The sequence below is a fragment of the Streptopelia decaocto genome (assembly GCF_964273445.1).
Source record: "Streptopelia decaocto genome assembly, chromosome: 15".
NCBI classification, from domain to species: domain Eukaryota; kingdom Metazoa; phylum Chordata; class Aves; order Columbiformes; family Columbidae; genus Streptopelia; species Streptopelia decaocto.
This window is the reverse complement of record NC_138670.1, coordinates 310,916-333,062: the sequence shown is the minus strand read 5'-3', so window position 1 is coordinate 333,062 and position 22,147 is coordinate 310,916. Positions and strand designations below refer to the sequence as shown.

The window sequence follows — 22,147 nt, the reverse complement described above, 5'->3', positions numbered from 1 at the left end:
AATGGATTCCGAGCGCGGCAGAGGCTCCGGTGGTGCCAGGAGCTGGACGCTCAAGTGAGAATCCAGTGCGTGTCGTTGGGTGTCTCACCGTGGGCAGGATAGTTGCCATCTGTTCTATAGGCGTCATGTCTCAGGCTGTTTGCAGGTCCCCTCCAGTACCCCAAAAGTGCTGGGGACTGGAGCGGGCAAGGGGAGTGAGAGCCTTTGTGGGGATCGGTCTGGGATAGGTGTCCGGTTAACAGGAGGCCAGGGTGAGAAAGCACGTCTGCTCCATTGCACAACTGAAGGAGGCAAAGGATTCGAGATGCGGGGTTGGTACTTCTCACCAATATCAAGTTTACTCCTAAGAGTTGGTATGGGGCACCTAAATCAACTGACACCAAGCAGCCATCAGGATGAAAGAGGTTGAAAATAGCGATAGTCCTATGCCGTAATGTTAAAGAGCCTCAGTTTTTCAGGCTTGCCCTCTGCAGCCCCCCTGTTGGCTTTGGTAGACACTACTGTGTGTGTCAGAGGTCCAGAATCAACCTTTTTTTCCCGTTTCCCACATCGGAAGAGACTCTTTTCTGCAGAGAAAATCGGCAAGCTTGCCTGCAGGTCAGAATAACAGGTATTCCCATCAAAGGCACAAGCTCCCTTCCCTTAGAGCGCACGGGTGCTTTCAGAAGCTCTCCTCGTTCCTGTCCAGCGTGCCAAGCCGCCCAGCGTGCCGCGCCGCGCCGCGAGCGGGCAGCGTGGGCTCCGGGACAGGTCTGTGTCAGCAGTGCTTCCGATAGCAACAGGCTATTCCCACCTGCTTTCTGAAGAGTTTTCTCTGCTTCCCTCCTCTCTTGCTTTGAGCCCTTCTTCACCAGGCTCAGAGCACACATTCTGAAAATATGTTCCCAGCTCTTTTCGTGATGTTGTTTTATTTTCTGCATCATTCGTGTTTTGAAACTTTTTAAAAATGTTATCCTTCACATGGTTTGGAATCCCCCAAATTCAGCTTCTTCCTCACTAACTAAATTCCCCCAAAGAAAAGTCTGCATTTCTTCCAGTCCGGCGAGAGCACAGAGAGCTGCAGTCCCTGCTTGATGCAGCTCTGCCCCCGGAAACCACTACAAATCCAGATTTAACAGAGTTACATCCATTCTGGGAGCTCCTGGTCTGCAGCCGGGGCTGAGCCGCGGTGCCGCCGAGCGGGCACAGCCGAGCCGGCGCGGATGCTGTCAGCCGGCGGTGCTGTCAGCCGGCGGTGCTGTCAGCCGGCCGCACTGCCCGCCGGCGTGTTACTGGCCTCCAATACAGACTTGAAGAGGCGGAAGCTTGTGATGTCTCTCTAGATTAAATGTGGGAACTGAAGTTCGCCCACTGCTCTTCTTATCTTCGATCAGATTCAGTGTTAGATGAACGCTAGAGGACTGTTGAACGGGGTGGGATGATTCTTTATTCCACCCTCATACAGCTGCTTACCCGGTTAGTTGTGGTTGAGAGCCCGGCAGTCCCTGACCCGAGCGCGTGAGCCGCGGGTGCGGCCGCGCAGGGCGGCGGCTCCGTGCGGGCCGGCCCGGCACGCTCCGCAGCTCGGGGAGCCGCCCCCGGCTTCGGGTGCGTGTGAACTACGTCGGGATTGTGAACTACTTACTTCTATAAAACCAGAGAAAAAGTAGAACCTCTCAGAGCTCCAGACGACTCACATCTGCTGTATCCTCTTGGGTTATGGTGAAACTGCGCAAGTAAATAACACTGCTCTTTACCAGGAGTCTGTTAGACCTGCTTGTTTGTTCATCTGCCCTCTCCTCAAGTCTTGAACTCCCCGCAGCAGTTTCTAGGTGAACAGCAGGTTTGGGGACTCTGTTGTAATGGGAAACCTCTATTTCCCTTTTAACCAGGACTTCAACCCTGCAAAACAATCAGCTCTTCCATTTCCATTGAGAGGCAGCAGTATCTAATCAGGTTTCACTTCTTTGTTGTATCTATTGATCCTCAGCACTGTAAGATGCAAATTGCCATGCCTGACAGGATTCAGGGTGTTTTATCATCAATGGAGAGTAATTATCCTTGGCTGCACCAATATTGGATTGTTAAGCCCCAGGATAATGCACAAGGTAAAGACATTTAGAAGGCAGTCCACCTTGGGGATTTGTGTAAATGTGATGGATAGAGTGAGAGCGGGAGAGCTGAATTACAGCCCGCAGGGACCGGCAGCTGCACCGGGGTGTAGTCTCGATAATCCTGCCAGAGCAGATAGTGCTGCAGTCGGTATTGAGACACAAAGTGTGGCTAAAGCTGCAAGTTTTCCTTTCTCTGTAATCATCGTAGTGTGTATATGCTGAAGAAGAAAACTTATGAAAGGTTTTGAATGGATTCTGCGTGCTTGCAAGACTGGCCATTTATTTATCTGACCGTAATTCAAGCTTTTCACGTGAGTGTATTTTCGGAGCACAAAGGGTTTGGGTGCTTATTTCTTTGTGGATTCCAACTCAGTACTGAAAGCAGAACAAATTAATAAGTCGGAGATGCTTTCCTTTTCTGAAGGTAGCTGGTTGAGCGTTGCGTGCTGTGGCGTTGGAGCGGCCGGGCTGAGGAGGGGGACGCGTGTCGGCAGAGGGGCCGCGGCGGCTCACTGACCCTCCACTGACCCAGCAAACCTGAGAGCAGACTCGTGCCAGAAAGTCTCTTTTCCATAGTTGTCCATATGAGCTGGGTCTTATACCTGTCACTGTTTTTTGGTTGTTTGGTTTGGTTTGGTTTGGTTTGGTTTTCTAAACCAGACCATTTATGTCGTTGCAAAATAGCTAAGAACAGAGATACAAAGAGGAAAAGGAGTGTTGGTGCCTGAGAACTGCGGAGGTGAATGATGAGGGTAGTTCCCAGAGACCATCGGGCTTCAGATACAGCACTAAACTTGGAAGCTCTGAGTTCTATTATCATTTTTTAGTGGTTTTAGTTGCAATTCTTCCTTGTCAAGCAATTCCTTGCGTTTGACCAAGGCCATGACTAAGATCAGCCAACTTGCTTGGCGTGCAAAGCACGCTTTATTCTTGTTGAAGCTGCTAAGGACACTGAGGAGTAAATGCCAGAAACTTAAGCAAATAGTCGTTTTAGCAGAACCGCGGCACTGTGTGGCTGCGGCCCTGTCCGGGCGGCCCGTGCCGCGCGGCCGCGGGAGCTCCGCCTGTGTTCTCCGGACGGGTTGTTCTGACACCATCCACAGGCACCCCTGGCTGCTTCATTTCACACGTATTATCGAAGTGTGCAACAAACTCCTTACATTTCTCCATACCTTCCAACAAGCAGGAAGGAGCTTAGCTCTGCAGTCAATTTTAACTGCACGTTTGAAATAGGAGAAAATTGAGAAAGATTAAGAAAATTGTCTCACATACCTATGCTGTTTGTCATGTTTTTGAAAGGGAGCGAGTCTCGCAGAAGTTTTGATTGCCAAGTCGCAAACGTGCTGCTCGGAGAGCGGGGCCCCGGGGAAATCGTGTTGGGAGGAATCGGCACCGCTGCTCCCTTTGTTCTGCCTGTCAGAATAGCCCCCCCGGCCAGGAGGGGCTTGTGTGACTGCAATGGTGCAACAGGAACTGATGCCCGTTCGGGCTCCCCCGCCCTGGGCCGCGGGGCTCCCTGCCCGCGCTCCTCACGCGCTGCAGGGGACGGGGCTGCTCCGCGCTGGCGGGTTTGTGGCCATTTCCTGCAAATGTCACTGCGTGTAGGACGTTATCTTTGGGGAAGTATTATTGTGTGCTCCCTCTTCCCCATAATCCCTCCTCTTTTCCTAGAAGCGACTCAAAACTGTGCGGTTCTGCAAGTGCAATTTGCCATGGCTCTTAGAATTCCTCGGGATGCAGAGAAGCAGGTTTCTGACCGCTGACGGGCTTTTTCCACAGCGCTAACCGTTGCTCTCGGCAGGGACGCAGGAGCAGATCCATACTGTGGCTTCTGAAGACGAACCGACGGCAAAATTGCAAACACAACAATCCTGGAGTTCGGGAAGCTGGAGATCTGGACCCCCATTATGTTGCAGGGCCTGAATCTGAATTAGACTGAGCCCAAAAACGTGTGAGCTGAGAGGCTGGGCCTGCAGACGGGCGGACGCTCCGGTTCAGAGCAGGGGCTGAGGCTGAGGCCTCCGCGGGGCCTCCGGAGCACGGCGGGGCAGCGGCGGAGGCGCCGGGCCTGCGGGGCTTGGGCGTGCGCGGGGCTCCGGAGCCGGGCCTGCGGGGCCTGGGCGTGCGCGGGGCTCCGGAGCCGGGCCTGCGGGGCCTGGGCGTGCGCGGGGCTCCGGGGCCGGGCCTGCGGGGCCTGGGCGTGCGCGGGGCTCCGGAGCCGGGCCTGCGGGGCCTGGGCGTGCGAGGGGCTCCGGGGCCGGGCCTGCGGGGCCTGGGCGTGCGCGGGGCTCCGGAGCCGGGCCTGCGGGGCCTGGGCGTGCGCGGGGCTCTGGAGCCGGGCCTGCAGGGCCTGGGCGTGCGAGGGGCTCCGGAGCCGGGCCTGCGGGGCCTGGGCGTGCGCGGGGCTCTGGAGCCGGGCGGCGGATCCGCGGTCTGTTCCGCTGGAACGACGCGGTGATCCTGCGCGCCACGGAATTGCACCGCAGCGCAAAGCTTGCGGAATCCTGCTGGCAGTGCAGACGGTTTAGGTGAAGTCTATACCAGTGGAGGATCAATACCATATGGCGTGCGTGTTAAAATAAAAACATGGTGCACTCGTGGCTGTATTTGCAGTATTCCACACAAAAGTAGTTATTTTTTTTATTGGGAAAATTGTTAGATTTGATGGCGGTATGTAATTAGTAGTTTGCCAGCAATAATTACAGGGCTGTGCTCCAGAATAAATGATGTAGCATTCCTGTGCATATAATATGGTATACCACAAAACAGGAGTTGGAAAATTACAGCATTGCTGGATCATCACATATCTGACATGTTGAAGGGGTTTCTTGCTCTGATAGTTTATGAAAAATAGTAAGTATGGTGCACGGTGAACCAAAAGGCTTTCTTTGTTAAATTAACCACAATTGCAACCACAAATTATGGCTTCACAAACTATAGATTTAAGACTGGCTTTTCATAAATAGAGCTTCTTTGTGTTTTAGCAAAACATACACGAAAGAATGGAGTGTGCAATGATACCGAAGTAGCACTTTCAAAATCATCAGCCCATTCAAGCCTTTGGAATACAATCATAATATTTGTTTAAAGTTTAATGTCCAGAAAGGGAATTCGCAGAAATCCAATAAGCTTAACACAGTCTGATGTAATTTCTGTGTGCTTTAATGAAATAATAGCAAGATAACAGCCTTAAAAAGCTAGGTTTGTGTACATTTGAAGGTTTGTATACATTTGAAAGTTTCACTTATGTAAGAGAATAATTGGGCATTAAATGACAAAGCAAAGGTTCTGCAAAAAGAAACATGACAGAAAAATCCTCACGTGGACTTTTTTACACATATTATAACATGTCCATATATGTGAGGGACCCATATCTTTCAATTAGAAAGAGTTATGCTAGTTTCTACCAAAGGTAAATTTGCCCAAAAAGCATTTTCTCCAATACTGGCTGATTACTATAGATTTCTCCAAGTTTTAAAATACCCTACCAATTATTGGCGTGCTCGTCCTGATTTTGAAAGACATACTTTTGGCAGCAGCAAACTGAGCAGGGCATGTGTTAACATCCTGGTTTAGCAATATGGATTCCCACATGGTACGCTCTCGTACAAGTGCAGTTTTTATTGCTGTTGACTTCAAACAAAGATGCTTTGACATCTAAAGTTGTATGTGTTACAGATGCGATGCCTAACCATACTCATGCTGTAGATTTTAGGATGAGCTGGCTGTGGTCCCAATTATACAATCCAGTGTAAACGCTCCCAGGATACAGGGCCCCATACGGGGGGGGTCGCTTATCTCTGTTGCACTGTGCACTGCTGCTCTGTAACATCTTGCCGTGTCTGATATTTTGTGCTCCGGCTCATTTGCACGTTGTTGCTTAACACAAGATATAAATAACAAATAGGAGCAGGCAACATCGCTCGCCTTCTGACTTCGAATGTGGAACAAGTATCGTTAACGTATTGCTTAGTCGCTCCCAAACCCACAGCCTGAGTCCAGGACTGCAGCCTCTCTGGTACTTTCCCGTTATGTATGTTCTCATCCTTACACTAATTGTGAGAAGGGGATAATAATCCAGTTAGGAAGCATTTCTAAGGGAAAAAAAAAGTCTATTTGTTGGCCGAAATCTTTTGTGCTAAGCATAGAAACTGCAGTTTAAGGCTTGGTATTTTGAAATGATGGTTGGTGGCTGGCTGTTCATCTTTGCAGCAATATCTTGGTTTTCTGGGAAGAATCCTTAGAAGGGTGAGTAAATCGCTCTTCTCCTTCCACCGTTGTCCTCAGAAGAAAGCCAGAGTTCTGCTTTACTTCTGCACCTGTCTTTGTGAGAAACCGGCGCCTGGAAGCTGAAGGCCGGTGTCCTCTGTCCTCAGGAAAGCTCCAGGTTCTGGCCTGGCTGCCGTCTCCACTGGGTGCTTGGGGGGAGGACGTTACGCGCCCCTTTGGCTTGGACTCATCTGCTGTCTGTTCTGTTCAGACTTTCCCCAGCAAGATAAATCCTGCCACTCCTCTCGTTTGCATCCAGGAGATCGCGGAGCAGTTTTGATGTGTAGAAGCACCCCCCCCATCTCTCAGCAGCATCCCTTCGGGGGCCCGTTCACAGGCTGATGGTGGTGGGGTTTGCCAGGAGGGAGGTCCGGGGGCACTGACAGGTCCATGGGGAGATGGGGGGTCCGGGGGCACTGACAGGTCCATGGGGAGATGGGGGGTCCGGGGGCACTGACAGGTCCATGGGGAGATGGGGGGTCCGGGGGCACTGACGGGTCCATGGGGAGATGGGGGTTCCGGGGGCACTGACAGGTCCATGGGGAGATGGGGGGTCCGGGGGCGCTGACGGGTCCATGGGGAGATGGGGGTTCCGGGGGCACTGACGGGTCCATGGGGAGATGGGGGGTCCGGGGGCACTGACAGGTCCATGGGGAGATGGGGGGTCCGGGGGCACTGACAGGTCCATGGGGAGATGGGGGGTCCGGGGGCACTGACGGGTCCATGGGGAGATGGGGGGTCCGGGGGCACTGACAGGTCCATGGGGAGATGGGGGGTCCGGGGGCACTGACAGGTCCATGGGGAGATGGGGGGTCCGGGGGCTGCACCACACTGGTGACCACACCTGGCAGGAGGCCTAAATACGTGTCTCACCTGGCCCCTCGTGTTTGCATCCTTCAAAGATAACTGGGTTTGTGCATAAGGTTTTCACTCCTGTAGCTGGCAGCGTGTGCAGGGGTTCTTGTAATAATAATTAGTTGTAAATATTTTGCATCTAATTCTGAAAGGTTACTTCAAAGAAACATTTCTTCATATCGCTTGAGATCTTTTCTTCTGTTGAAATACACATTCATGAGTGAAGTGCTGCAATTACAAGGATGTTTAGAGAATCACAAAGGTATTTATTCTTGTCCTGGCTAGTTTATAGTAGCAAAATTGCAAGTGGAAAGGCTAAGAAAATGTATTCTAAAAACAAATGTGTAATTGTTTTGTTGAGAGTTACAGTCAACAGTGTTTATTCATGAGGTTTAGCTGCCCCAGGCAAGAGCAATCAGACTGGAGGTACCACCTCCTGTATCCTTGTTCTCTTTAATTGGAGCCATAGCCGTGGACGCCCCGAGGCGAAGGGCCATCTCTAACCGTTCTGTTTGGGTTATGAACGTTTGAAAGTGCAGTGGAAAGAAAAACATTCTTTTGTTTAGACAGTTTCAGGCTTCCCTCCCTCTTCTGTGCGGCAAGTTACAATTGTATGTCAAAATTAAGCTCTTGAGCAGCTATAGATTGTGCATGTAATGTGATACTCCAAAGGCTAAATAGTTTTGCAGTGTTGTTAGGCCTGGGAGCGGAGCCGTGTGTTACCAGCACACCCAGGGACCGAGAGCTGCCGCACAGGGTGGTGGCACAACCGCGGCGGCTCGGCGTGCCCAGCAGCGGGGCGCGCCACGCTGTCCCAGGAGCTGTCCCCGAGAACTGTCCCCGTCACTCTGTCCCCATCACGCTGTCCCAGGAGCTGTCCCCGAGAACTGTCCCCGTCACTCTGTCCCCATCACGCTGTCCCCAGGAGCTGTCCCTGAGAACTGTCCCCGTCACTCTGTCCCCATCACGCTGTCCCAGGAGCTGTCCCCGAGAACTGTCCCCGTCACTCTGTCCCCATCACGCTATCCCAGGAGCTGTCCCCGAGAACTGTCCCCATCACTCTGTCCCCATCACGCTGTCCCAGGAGCTGTCGCCGAGAACTGTCCCCATCACTCTGTCCCCATCACACTGTCCCAGGAGCTGTCCCAGCCGTGCTGTCCCAGCCGTGCTCCCTCTCCTGGCACACATCTTTTAAAGCAAATCAGAGCATATTTTAACAGTTTCACTGCAGATTCCTGTGTCATTTCACTTCTATTTCTAGGCCCTGGTGAGGGTACCTAGCGCAGCTGCCAGCCTAGAGACAGATTCAATAAAAGATTCAATAAAACTTCTCTCCAGCTGCCTCCAGCAGAAGCCCAGGTGGGGGCACGCAGAGCAGGAGGCGGCTGGCGTCTCTTATTGAATCTGGCCCTGAGTTTATCCAAGCTCTTCCTGAGTGTTTTTCTACTCTCTCTACTATAAAATCCTGATTTCCTCATGACATCTTTATGCAACGCTATGGTTAAGTGCTTTCTCCTTCTATTGTCAGCGCTGCCAGTCTCAAACTGCTTGAAGCTTTTAGCTCCAAAGTGAGAAGCGGGGTCTGGCTCAGGGTGCGAGGAGAGCCCTCCGTGCTCTCCCCAGCCCGGTCTGGGGGAGTCCTGTCTCGGGAGGGCTCTCACTGCGGGATCCTGCAGCCTGGAGTCAGACCCGAGTGAAACCGAGAGCCACAGCCCATCTCAGCCCATCTCGCGAGCGCTCGCTGCCCCACACCCGGCATCCCGGCACCCGCAGGAGGTGAGCGCAGGCGCGGTGTGGAGACCCTGGTGTGGTCTGCTGGGCTGCACTTAAAGTGTTGGTGGTCCGATAGCATCTTGAAAAGATGAGAAAACAAGAATACAACCCATCTAAGCTTCCACTTCACATTGCACCAGCCCAGCGCCTGGCCACGCTGCTCCAAGAGCAGAGTTCACGCAAGTAACACCCGCTGTTGTCATCTTGGTTTGCACATTTCAGGGCTGAACCGAGAACATTAAATAAACCTCTGAGATTGCACCACTTACCCATCAATCCCCCACCCTTCTGGAAGGGTATGAAGCGGCTGCTGCCGTTGACAGTGCGCATTGTGTCCGGCTGCAGCTGGAGGGGGTAAGAAGGGACAGTGTGACGGGTGGGGTGAGCCCTTGGCTCCAGGAATGCTCATCCTTCACTCACGGTGTCTCGCTGCTGGTTCACCCCCCTCTGTAGGTCCATGTGAGCGGAGATTTCGAGCTCTTCAGAGCCCTTCTGTAGGAATGGCCTTTCATTTACCACGTCTTCTTAATTTAAAACAGAGTTCCTGAGTGGCTTAGCAGATATCCCACATTTTCCAGGATATCACTCCAGTCATATCTTCACTGCAGTGAATACCAAGGCTTTGAAAGGCACCTATTTATTTAGTTGTTTCGTGCAACCAACAAGGCTTCAGAGCCGTCCCGGAATGATATCAGTTCTAGTGAGAAGTATGTCATAGCTCTGGAGACTTTAAATAATCACGTGCTTTCTGGAGTGCAGTTTTCAGATTTAAGTTATTAAATTTCTGGTTTTCGTAGGAAAACGCCTCCCCTTCCATCCCACTTCCATGCCCCTGGCCCAGGGCTGGACTGTCTAGGGGATGGCGTAACGTTTGCTGCGTGTTTGCTTTGACAAATGGCTGGAGCCGCTCGGACCGCGGGGCTCCGCTGTGCCCTGGGGACAGCGGGCTCCTTGGCTGCCTTGCTGAGAGCGTTTGTTCAAATGCAGCAAGTCCTTTCTCCAGTGTTGTCTTTGCAAAATGTGAATGGTTGAGCCTTTTGATGTTTGTATTTACAGTGTTTTCACATCTGGATGTCATTTGTGACACAGGCTCTCCTCCTTTTCCTATCCCTGTGTCTTCCTGTAAAATTCATTTTGAACGTACAAGCTCATGTAGCTTTAATGTGTGGTAGTCGGCCAATGTATTTAGCAGGCCTGTAGTAGGCCAATAAAGAGGTACCTTGGGTCACGCTGTACGCTCTTGTAAATTTATCCCAAATTAACCCTGATTGGCATCCAGCTCCCCTGCTGTAAAGATACAGATGTGCGCGCTCTCCAACATCTGCTGTTCCATGAGGAGCTGTGCCATAGATCCACGCGCGCCGGTGACCTGCAGGCCGGGCTGCGGGTTCGGAGCTGATCTGCTGCTGATCTGCTGCTGTGCTCGGCAGCGGGCGAGCTCACCGCGAGCTCACCGCGAGCTCACCGCGACCGGCGCCCGCGGCTGCTGGCGGACGCAGCTCCGTCCTCGCGTTCTCACATGACAATCCTGTTGGCGTTGCAGGAGGGTGTTCAAGAGGGTGTTCTTCTCTCTGCGCAACGCCAAGATACGGCCTCTGGTGTAAATCCTTCTTGTGGCTCCCCGTTTCATGCAAGCAGTTTGAATATCCTCGTCCAACAGGTTTCTTTGGGGCTTGTATTAATTCAGCCTCATCTTTTAAAATGCAAACTTGGGCATGGCGGAGCAGGCTCTTTCGGCTGCCTTTACTTGCAGAGGAAAGCAGGGGAAAGAGGTCAGTCAGAACAGCAGCGCGTCGCTGCAGTCCTGCAGCCAGCCCGCATGCAGAAAGAAAAACATACCCATCCATTTCTAAATGTCAGCAGAGATCCCCTGGAAATTATTTATTGCATCTGCTGTCATATTTAATGATTTAACAATATACTAATAATCATAATGTATTAACTTTGTGTAGTGATATACCAATCAATATAAAATAATGAACACATCTAGTAGGTTTAATAGTATACAGATGTTTACTGCCTTTCTCCCTGAAGGTTTTCAGATAATGTCTCAAGGCCGGCCGAAAACGGTGCGCAGGCGGTTGCCGGCCTCCCGGGGCAGTCGCGGTGCGGGACGCTGTGGCCGCGCGGACGCAGCAGCGCGGCCGTTGCGGGGCAGGGGATGCGCAGCGTCCCGGGGCCGCGTGTGCCGGCTGTGGCTGCGCAGCCAGGGCAGGGGCTCGCCGGCCCGTGAACCGCGTCTGCTGCGTCTGCTGCGTCTGCTGCGGGCACTGACCGGGCGCGTCGGGCAGCGTGGCTCCTCAGCCCCTGTGGCCATTGATTAACCGTTTGTTAAAGCACCTATGAGTCACTGCAATAGTAATTATATTTTAAATATACCTACTAACAACTGCTTTGCAATGTGAAGGTTAATCATGATTAAACATTTCCTTTGCTTTCTCTTCGCCCTCTGCCTGGATCCAAATCTCCTGGGGGTCTGAATGCATCTTAGGGACACAAGGCTGCAACTGACATCAAAATAGAGGGAAAGGAGCCCAACCTCAGCCCATCAAAAGAATGGGGTGGGGAAGGAAGCGTGCACACGCATGCACACATGCACACCATGCGTGCACACGCACACACACGCGTGTGTGCAGAGGGCGGTAACGCGCTCCATGGACTCTGCGACCATGTGCGCGCACACAGACTGCGTGCGAGACCACACACCCCATGCACACACCACCACTGTGAGTGCACAGATACGGGCTGGCGTGCACACACTCCACACACACACACGTGCTGCACACACCGTGTATGCACATTGTATGTACACCTCGGCCACACACATCGATAGGCTGTGCACGCACACGCTGTGCACACACTGACTGTTCCCAGGGACACAGCTCATGCCGGGCCCGCACGGACACACGCATGGACACAGACACACGCACGGACACAGACACGGACACACGCACGGACACACGCACGGACACAGACACGCACGGACACAGACACACGGACACAGATACACGCACGGACACAGACACGGACACACGCACAGACACAGACACACGGACACAGACACACGCACGGACACAGACACACGCACGGACACAGACACACGGACACAGACACAGACACACGGACACAGACACGCACGGACACAGACACGCACGGACACAGACACACGCACGGACACACGCGCGGACACACGCACGGACGCGCGCAGAGCGCGCGCCCCCGCTCCGGGCCCGCCTGCACGCGCTGCCCCGGCGGCCGGTCCCGCGCGTGCCCCGCGGCGGGGCGGGGCGGGCGGGCGCGCGCCGCGGATCCGCGTCTCGTGGCTGGATTGGTCTCGCCTGGCGGCGGGCGGCGCGGGGCGGGCGCGCGGGGGCCGCGCGGAGCAGTCGCGCCGCGGAGCCGCGGGGAGCGGCAGCGCCGAGCGGAGCGCGGAACGGAGCGCGGAGCGGAGCGGCCTCGGCGCGGTGCCGGCTCTCCATGTTTGGGAATAATGGCTACCGAGGCGTGAACCACAAAAAGAAGGAGAGAAAGAAATCCGCCGCCGCGGGAACCCCCTGGATGGGGCCGGGCTGGGGCTGCCTGCGGCGCTGATCTTTCCCCGTTCTCTCGCTCGTCGGATGCCGGCCGGAGCCGCCTGGGTCGCTTTTTTTTTTGCTTTGTTGCCTTTTTTTGGTGTGCGTCTGTGGGTTTTTCGCCCCCTCGCGTGATTTTTCTCCCCGCCGTGGCCCCGCGGGTGATGGACCCGTAGTGCCGGCTGCGCGGCTCCGGGGCTGAGCGGGCGGCGGGGACGCAGCTCGCCGGGGCGAGGCGGAGGGGGCGCAAACTTTGAGCCCCGGGTTCGGCGAGGGGAAAAAAACCAAACGAAAACCGAACAAAACACAAGGGAGGAAAAAAAGGAGGAAAAAAAAAAGGGAGAAGAGGCGCGCTGCCTGCACCCCCGAGAGAGCGAAGGAAAAGGAGCGAGCGGCGGCGACTGCGGCGGGAGGAGGCGGAGGCGCCGCGGCGGGGGCCGGCGGGACCCCCGGGGCACCTCCGGGCCGGGCGCCGCGTTGTGCCGCTGCCGGGGGGGCCCGAGCGGCTCCGCTCCGCGCCCGCGGGGGCCGCCCGGCCTCGCCTTGTGGATTATCCGGCGGGGGCCCGGCTCGCCGGCGGGGCTCGCCATGGTCTGCGCGCCGCACGGTAAGTAGCGGACCCCCCACCCGCGGCGGGGGCTTCTCTTCTCTTCCCCTCCCCGACCCGTTTTTCAGCCGGGCTGCCGGAGCCGGGGAGTTCGGTGGCTTTGCGGTCAGACGGGAGAAGGAAAGAAGGAAATCGCCGCGTTTGCCGCCCGGTGCGATGGTTGTGTGCGTGCGGTTTTTTTGTCTTTTTTGTGTGTGTGTCTCTTTCGGTGCAGTCGACGAGGTGGTTTGATTTTTCCGGCCGCGCCGTTTGCTCGCTGCCAGCCCCGCCTCCCCAGCCCCGTTCTGTTTTCGGAGGTGATTCGCGTCCCTTGCTCCGAATAGGTGCTGAGGTGCGGCGGAGAGACAGAAGCCGGCCCTTAGCATCCCCGCCCGCGAACCCAGGAGCTCCCGTACGGGTTGAAGGAGAAGGGATTTTGAGCGGGGGAGACTGGGCGTGTTTAAATAAAATAATAGATGTAACAGCGAGGAGCTGCCGGGATGCGATGTGCTCCCCAAGCTGCCTTTTTTTCACCCGATTTCGCACGTTGCTCTAGTGCGGCTGCATCCCTCTTGCCGCCCCTCGCCCCTGCTTCCAGGAGGGGTGGAAGGCAGCGATGAACATGGAACCGCTGCCGTCCGGGCAGCGGGGCCCGAGCCGCGGCTCTGCCGGCGCGCTCTGCGGGACGGGGACGAGATTTCTCTGGGATTGCTGGCGATAAAAGCGGTCACGAACTTAAAAATCTGTAGCCGGCGGTTAAACCCTTCGGCGCAGGCCAGAGCACTTCTGGTCACACAGAGTAACGGGTCTTAAAAGGGTCTTCGTGGATTTTTTTCCCCTGTGTGTTTTTGGCCTGAGAAATGAGCCGCTGGGGTCCCGCCGCGGCCGGGCCGGCTGCCCGGGCCTGTGCGAGTCCCTGCGGCTGGGGAAATTAAACCTTGTGTGTTTAGCAGGGACAAATTTGCGGGGGGGGGGGGGCGAAGTAAAATTTCCAGGTCACTGGTTAACTAAGAATGGTTTGGAAAAAAGGCTCGAGAATAAGATGAGAACAGAAGGAAAGAGGGACCTTTTCAAATGGCAAAGGCTTGTAGGTCTTCCTGATATTTAAACTGTTTTTTAGGCATGTAAAATCTTCTTGAAGTTGCACATTTTTCTCAGGAGGCCGCTTGCTAGCTAATCTTCTCAAGGCATGTCCTGGTTTTTGTAACATTACAGTATCTGAGGTCCTTTTAACCTAATTTTGTATCAAAGATCATTTCTTGTTATGTAAGTTACTGTTCTGAGTGATTGCTTTGGGTCGTGGAGATCGTCCTTAACCACTCTCCCCCGTGCCAGAAACTGCTATTGTTTACTTTGTTATCAATTCTCAAAATCAAGCCTCGCTCGCCTGGGAGAGGTTGCTGCGGTATTACAGCAAAGCAGTCTCCCCATTCATCTTCCTAAAGAGTTAAATCTCTGGTCATCCCTGATCAGAAGTTACTTCAGAGGTTTATGTTTATGGATAAATCCGATTTTCCCCACATACAGACTTACAAGGACGAGCTGCTTGCTTATACACAGCATTAACTTAGACAAGCAGCAGACTTCTAATGCTCTCTTCAGGAATGTTCTTCTTTGCTGACAAGTCCCCTAAAGCCGCCCCGTGCTAAAGCCAAAAGGCACCAGCTTCGGCTGCCTGATTAATACTGTAAAACGAGCAGTGTTTTGTTTAGTTGGATGTTGAGTTTTCGCTAGTGCAGTGATTTTTTTAGGTTTACTTTGTTTTGAAGGTGGTTATTCTGAGCGAAACCTTAAGCGCCGTTTATCAGAGAGGGGCAGCCTGTTCTCATGAGCGACCGGGGGAGCGGAGCACGGCCGGTGCTGCTCTGCCGGGCGCGGTGGCCGTGGGCCCCGCGGGCTGTGCCGGCCCCGCCGGACGGCGGCGGCGCTGCTGGCTCTGGGGTGTTCTGAGTAAGAAAGGGATTGAATATGCTTCGAATTCCAGTGGTGAGCTACAGCCGTGTAGCAGCAGTTGATGTTTGGTTTGCTTTGATTTCGCAAGAATGTCGCGATTTGATGTGTCAGTAAAGGGTGTAAATGTTGGTGTTTGCTGTTGTTGCTTTTTAAACTAAAAGCTGTTAAGATGTTTAATGGTGCTGTGTTGACAAAAGTGCAGTAGAAGGGCTGCACTCGTCATGGGGCCGGGCTGCTGTGCGGCGCTTCTGGAAAGCACAGGTGTGTTTGCCCTTTTCTGCCGCAAATCTCTTCTTTTTTCCCTTGACATCAGCATCCTTGTGTTGAGTGACCCACAATAGCTAAGGATTGTGGTGTCTGGATGTATTTGAATATGAAGCAATCTTTTAAAAGCCATTACAGACAATTCAGTCATGTAAAATTACTTGTATCATTGGAATAGGAAATGTAAGGTGGTTAATTTTAATGACTATGAATTTACAGTATCTGAAGTCAGGCAGGTACAAGAATGTGTTGCTCTTCACGTAACAGCACGTTTGAGCAGAGATTGGCGTTCTGCATCAGAAATGGAAATTTTAGCGTTTCTTGAAATCTTTTATCCTTCTGAATAAAGGTGGAAATTCTGAACTAGGTAAAGAAACATGTGGTTTTACCAGAAATTATTTCCTAGACCGATCAATTACAAGGACACGTAATGAGAAATACACTCCTTAGGGAGAGGAAGGAGGGATTGCCATTACATAATGTCCCTTGGGATAATTTCTGTATCACATAATGAGGTTGGTGATGGAGCGTTTGGGGGAAATGCCTGTGGATAGGAATTTGTTCTTCAGATTTACATAAGCAAAACATATTACTGAAAAATAGGCTTGTTAAACATAGTACTGTTGCATTGGTAGGTGGGTGCTTTGCCTCTGTACACCTTTCTTTTGTTCTCATTACTGCTATGGAAGAGATTAGGTAACCATGAGATTAAAACGTCCACAAAATGAGAGATGTTAGTGAATCATTTCCTTACTTATTTAACACCAAAGGTGAGCCATTAAGGGCTTACGTTCTGTTCTAGGCTTCATTAAATTATTTCTGTTTATCTATTGAAAATAGGTCTGAAGGAAGAGAAAAATATCTAGACTTAATGGTGTGAACATAGATGACCTTATCCTCATGCTGGTTAAAATGAAACGTATAGAAGTGCATGTAGTGATGCTCTGGAGTCATCCACAGCAGCGGCAGCTGGATGGCGTTTTCAGAGTCCCCGCAAGATCCTGAGGATCACCTGGGAGCTGACTCCAGGCGGAGAGGAAAGCGCTTGTTAAAAGTGACTCAGACGCAGCCTGACTTTTTTAGTAGCCGTTGCCTTAAACAGGAAGAGAATTCATTTTGGCACACGCGCCCTGCGGCATGTTTGCCGCGGAGGGCGGGCGAACCGAACGCCTGCGTTGCTGCCGCGGGCCGCGCCGCGGTCGGGCCGCTGGTTCAGAGCCGAGCGCTGGCGATCCTGGTGGTTCTTCAGACGCTCGCCAGCCTTTGTCCCTGGAGTCACAAACGCGCTGCAGCAGCCGAGGTGGCGCAGGGGCCGCCCGTGGTGGCCGGTGGCCCGGGCAGGGCTGCACAGCTGTTGCTGCTTGGGAAGTTCAAGGTGCAATGGCTGGTTTGACGTCCAGGCCCCTATTTCAGCATTTCATCGATGATAATATTTTGCAGTATTTTGTGTGCCCTCGTGTGGCGGCCGGGACGTGTTGCAGCTGTGGGTGTGGGTGGGTGTTGCAGGCCGGTCCGGTTTTAGTGCTGCCTCGATGGATTTGGTTTGTGTCTGGGTTTGGTGTGGGCTCCGATTCACCTGGCGCTGCCGCAGCTGCCAGGTCCTGGTTGCTGGAAACGCCGAGGGGCGCGGTGGCTGCTCGCTGCCACCCAGCGCCTTGCTTTGCCAGTTTGCGGCAGGGCTTTGCTTTCCAAAAGGGTGGAAAATGATGCCGGATTTAAGCACTGAGAGTTTGCACAAATCACTGACATTTCTCATCCGGTGGAAAGGTCACCGTCAGGGGGACGGAAGGTCCGTGCAGCTGATCTGGTGGCCGGACGCGGTGGCGGGCGGTGCCGCCGGGCGCCGTGAGCCGCCCGCGGGGCCGCCGGGGGTCGGCATCGCCCGCCGCGCGGGGCCTCCAGCCGTCTCGGGGCAGCCCATGTCCCTTCAAACGCTGAGATAGCAACCTGTGAGTGTTGGTTCTTGTGAACTGAAACAAGGATGGTGCTGTTGGCATGGATATAGAAAAACAGGTTTCCCCAAAACATCCATTTGTGCCCTATGCAGCTGCATTGAAAGGGTTAAAGATAAATAAAATATGTGTTCTTTAATATCATTTTTTAAAATGTTACTTTCTGGCGGGTGTAGGAGAATCTAGGTGAAGACAGTGTTTCAAGGTGGCTGCTTTCGTTAACAAAGATCGCTCTAGCTTACTCACAAAAGGAGATTTTTTGGTAATATAGTCTTAATTTTGAAAGTACTCAGCCTAGCTTGTGTGTTTCTGGAAGAACATTACGGTTAAATTGCTGTGGAAGGTAGCTTCAAGATTTTTAATAGCGAGTTAAAGCAAGCTGGGTACATTGTTTGCCATGATGTTTCTGTGGGGGTAAAAACCATCTGTGTGTGGATGCTGTTTCTGCAGTAACTGCTGTACCGGAGCAGAATCAGGGACATAATAGGCAAATCTTGTTTGTTTGTGTGGAATAAATCAACAAATGTTTAGGCTATTAAGATACCTGCAAGCAGGTCCTTACTACAGAGCTGTAGGTTATGAGTCATAGTATAGTGTGCCTTCAAGATGGTTGGAAATCCATCATAAATATCTTTAGCCACATAGGTTCTGTCTCCCTGGATGACTGGCTCTCTAGCAAAGCCTTCGTAGAGGGTGTACTGTAATCCTTTTATGTTACTTCTTCAGTGCAGATTACGCAGCAAGAAATAATTAGGAGATTAATTTTCACCTGTCACTGCCAATAATAGATAACCTTGATACAGTGATGGGGCGAGGAATCTGGGGAGCGGAAGAGCGGTTAACCGGGTGGCGGTTGCTGCGGGGACCAGGCAGGCAGTGGTGGCCGGGACCGACCTCGCTGCGCGGGAGGGCAGCGCGGGAGGGCAGCGCGGGAGGGCAGCGCGGGAGGGCAGCGCGGGAGGGCAGCGCGGGCTCTCGGCCGCGCGGGCTCTCGGCCGCGCGGGCTCTCGGCCGCGCGGGCTCTCGGCCGCGCGGGAGGGCAGCGCGGGAGGGCAGCGCGGGCTCTCGGCCGCGCGGGAGGGCAGCGCGGGAGGGCAGCGCGGGCTCTCGGCCGCCCGGCCTCCCCGAGCGCGCCGCGCAAGCGCCGTGTCCCGCGCGGCCACCGGCGCGGAGCCGGCCTCCGGGACCTGTGCAGCCTCGACTTCTAATTCACATGCAGGTGTGTTGCCTTTTCATGATTTCAATTCCCAATCTGACTGGTATTCCTAGTCTGCTAGGGAAGGAAGCAAACTAATGAAGATGGCTTCATTAGGCGGAGTGCAATTTAGCCCTTGCCTCTCTCCAACAAATGCAGCTGAAAAAGCATCCCAGAAGTAACTGTGCGTTTGGTCTTCAGAGAAAGCAAAGCTGAGGTGTTTCTGCTCCCTTTCAAAATTAATTACCAGCTCACATCAGGTGAGTTTAAAAAGAACGCAGCCTGGGCTCCGAGACAGGAGGGTGAGCGGGACGGACAGAGCCACCCTGCCCCGCCGCCTCTTTTTTATGGTTTTCTTTTGTGCTGAAGTTCAAATCTACAATCTGTTGAAAACGTAATGGGAAACCAGCCTACAGAAAATGCCATTATTCATATCATCCTGAGCTCATTTATTTTATCTGCAATAGTAATGATAAGACAGGCTGCTTGGCAATGCTGATAAGCTGAGAAATATCTTAGAGCTATTTGTAAAAGTTAAAGCAGATCTTGGTACTGAGAGATAGGGAAACTGATGAGCCTTTGGGCAATCTGCAGAGCTGAAAGCTAATAAAGATTTTAATAGGAAAGCCTCATTAGGATTAGGGAGAAGATCCATTATCTGGGATTTACACAACACAAACGGTGGGGCAACTTTAATTTTTGCTTCTTTGTTCATTAAATACTATTGTTGAACGTGAAGCCTTTTAACTCTGATCTGGATGGCTTGGTGCGTTCAAGGAGCCGTCACCAGCTGTTGGCCGAGCAAGGAGGGGAGGGCAGGTTGTGTGGGAATGTGTTTTCCAAATGTGAGAAATGCCCGAAAACCATCCCATTCAAGGGTCAGTCACTTTTTGGGGGTGCAGAAACACAGTTGTCAGCAGGCGCCTGGCCGGAGGGTTCTCAGTAGTGCCTTTTTTCTGTTGTGAACAATATTTCTGATCTTCTGGCCCTGAGGAGCATCTTTAGACAGAAACTAACCTGTTGCTGTTGTGCTGGTTCTCTTGCGGGAGACTGGAATTCTGTTGCTGGAGTTGAGCATGGCGCGGCGTGAGCTCCAAACCGCGCCGTGGTGGCTCGTGGCGAGCTGTGCTGGTGGAGCGCACAGAGCCGTGTGGTGGAGCCGGCGGCCGGGCTGGCCTGGTGGGAGCGCTGGGCCGTGGTGACCTGGGCAAGTGGTTCCGTAGTTCTCCAGTAGAACTGGTTTTGGCACCAGGTGCATTCTTACATGTGTGATACACAAAACAGTCACTTCTTGAGGACCTCGAGTGTGTGCGCGCACCTGTGACATGGTCTCAGCTGTGTTATTCCTCATACTTTGCATGATCTGCAAGGTACATGTAAGCTGCTGAGAGAGCATTAGTTTATCCAGGTTTTACGGATGTATTTAATATTTTTTCTCAAGGACTGTCCAGACTTTTTTTTTGTGGTTGAACTGGATTGTGGAGCAGGAGGAGAAGCAGCTCTGGAACATTCTTTGGTTTGCTGTGATGTCCAGGCCGTGTTCCAGCCTGATTCTGCTGGCCCACAGTTTAAGCCATTTTCACGGGCGGCCGCTGAGGTCCCGCGGAGCCTCTGGCGCGGCTGAGGGGCCGCGTGGCAGCGCCCGCGCTGGCTGCGCGTGAGCACCCTGCGCCGGAGCCGTCCGTTCCTGCCTGGCTGCAGCCTCTGCCCGTCCCGCGCACAGGCCGGCTCCTCCCCTGCTGCGGGAGCGCGTGACCCCCGTGGTGACTCCCGTGACATTGCGTCCAGGGAAGAGTAACGCTTGGAAAGTGTGTTCTTGTATTTTCAGTTGCCTTCACTATTGTGTAGCAACCAGAACCCAAAAGGGAGCACAGGACCGTGAGCCACAGAAGTTTGTTCCAGACAATAGTTCAGGATCCACCGGTTGAAGCCTCTGGTTTCATAGGGCCTGCGGTGGACAGTGTAATAATAGATTTAACAACAAGTATTCGGACTCGCATGCGCTTCAGGAGCTTGTCCAGGGCAGCTGGAGCCGACGGGCAGGGCTGGGGGAAGCGCTGGCCCCGGCTGCCCAGGACGCACTGACTGCTCACAGCAGTTCGGTGCCAGTTTATTGCAGCTTGTTGGTAACAAGTCACGGTTTATGGCAACAAACCAGCATGGCTTCCTCAAGAACTAACGCTATTTGCACGTAACATGTTGCTCCAGCAAAGCTGCCATTTGAGAAGTTTCTAATATTTATGTTTGATATGAATGAAACTTTTTGTTTTGTCTGTAGACCGCAACGGAACTGGAGCTGACTCGTATCAGGAGTGCCTTGATAACAAGCAAGGTATGAGATCAAGTCTCTCCAACATGGGCACTTGGGACTGGTGTAGCTTGGTTTCTTGCAGCTGATTTGGTTGCTGTCTCTGTCTCTCACTTTGTGTCTTTTTTTTCCTTTTTACCTTCGCCCCACTGTCTCCAGGCCGGTTCACTGTTAACGGTTCCGTGTCACCTAACCTGTGAGCTCAGAGTCTCATCACATGTTTGTGCGAAGGCTTCTCGTCTCTAGCACCCCAAACCCTGTGTTGATAAGGGAGAAAGTGGGAAGGTTGTAAAACAAAAGCAGCTCATGCGCCTGCTTGCTGTTACCTTCTTCCTTGAGTTTTAGTAGCAGAACCAAGCAGAAAAATATTGAAGTGGAGTTAAGGGAAGGCACGAGCTGGGCTGGGCCAGCCAAGCGCCGCAGCTCCCGCGGTGGGCGAGCGCCGCAGCTCCCGCGGTGGCCGAGCGCCGCAGCTCCCGCGGTGGGCGAGCGCCGCAGCTCCCGCGGTGGGCGAGCGCCGCAGCTCCCGCGGTGGGCGAGCGCCGCAGCTCCCGCGGTGGGCGAGCGCCGCAGCTCCCGCGGTGGGCGAGCGCCGCAGCTCCCGCGGTGGGCGAGCGCCGCAGCTCCCGCGGTGGGCGGTGCGCTGGCTCGCCAGCCGCCTGCCGCCGTCTCCTGTGGCAGAGTTGATAAGAGCTGGAAAAGCCTCTTGTGACTTACAAGGGAGCGATGGTGGTGAGAGAGGAACCTGTTACCCTGTTACTGTAAACAAGGAAAGAAGAGTCACATCAGTAGAAATTGCAGTTGTAAAAGTATCTCAGAAGCAGGAGCCAAAGGCCATTTTATTGATTTTGTATTTAGAAAAAGGGTTGGTGTGTTGTGTTCTCTCAGATGTCCTGAGACCTGCAGTCGCGAGTGCTACCACATCGTCACGGCCATGTAGTGAGTGCTGGACCTTGTGCTCATCAGGGAGAACAAGCACCCTTCAGTCCAGAATTTTGTTCATTATAAGCTGCAGCAATGCGATAAGAGGAAATGCTTGTTTGAACCAGGTTAAAGGCATCAGTTACATCAGCTTTTTACCCTGCTGTTGACACAGATCTGTGACAGTTGCTAAAATGATCATTTGCTGAAATTCTGCCCCTTCTTGCATAGCTTTCTGAGTGGTACCAAGGAACACACAAGAAAAGCCTGTCCAGCTGTCGGTGCTCGTTTGGCTCAGTTTCCGCTGGTGTGTTCGCCGTCCTGCCCATCGGTCCGTGTTGTGTGCTGCAGTCAGCGCTGCGTGCGGGCGCCCCCCGCGGGGCCGGCAGCGGGGCGGTTCGGTTCG

At 53.3% G+C, this 22,147-nt stretch overlaps 1 protein-coding gene across 17 annotated transcripts in view; it reads left to right on the top strand.

Annotated features, from left to right (window-relative positions):
* The window catches only part of FBRSL1 (fibrosin like 1), a 476,831-nt gene that overhangs the window by 363,357 nt on the left and 91,327 nt on the right, over positions 1–22,147 (top strand). For 13 of the 17 annotated variants that reach the window (XM_082066491.1, XM_082066499.1, XM_082066490.1 and 10 more), the window contains one exon: positions 20,791–20,844. The exons of the other annotated variants lie outside the window; for them this stretch is intronic. In XM_082066491.1, coding sequence (XP_081922617.1) covers positions 20,791–20,844 — 54 coding nt within the window. The remainder of the gene's footprint in view (positions 1–20,790; positions 20,845–22,147) is intronic. 17 annotated transcript variants of the gene reach the window in all.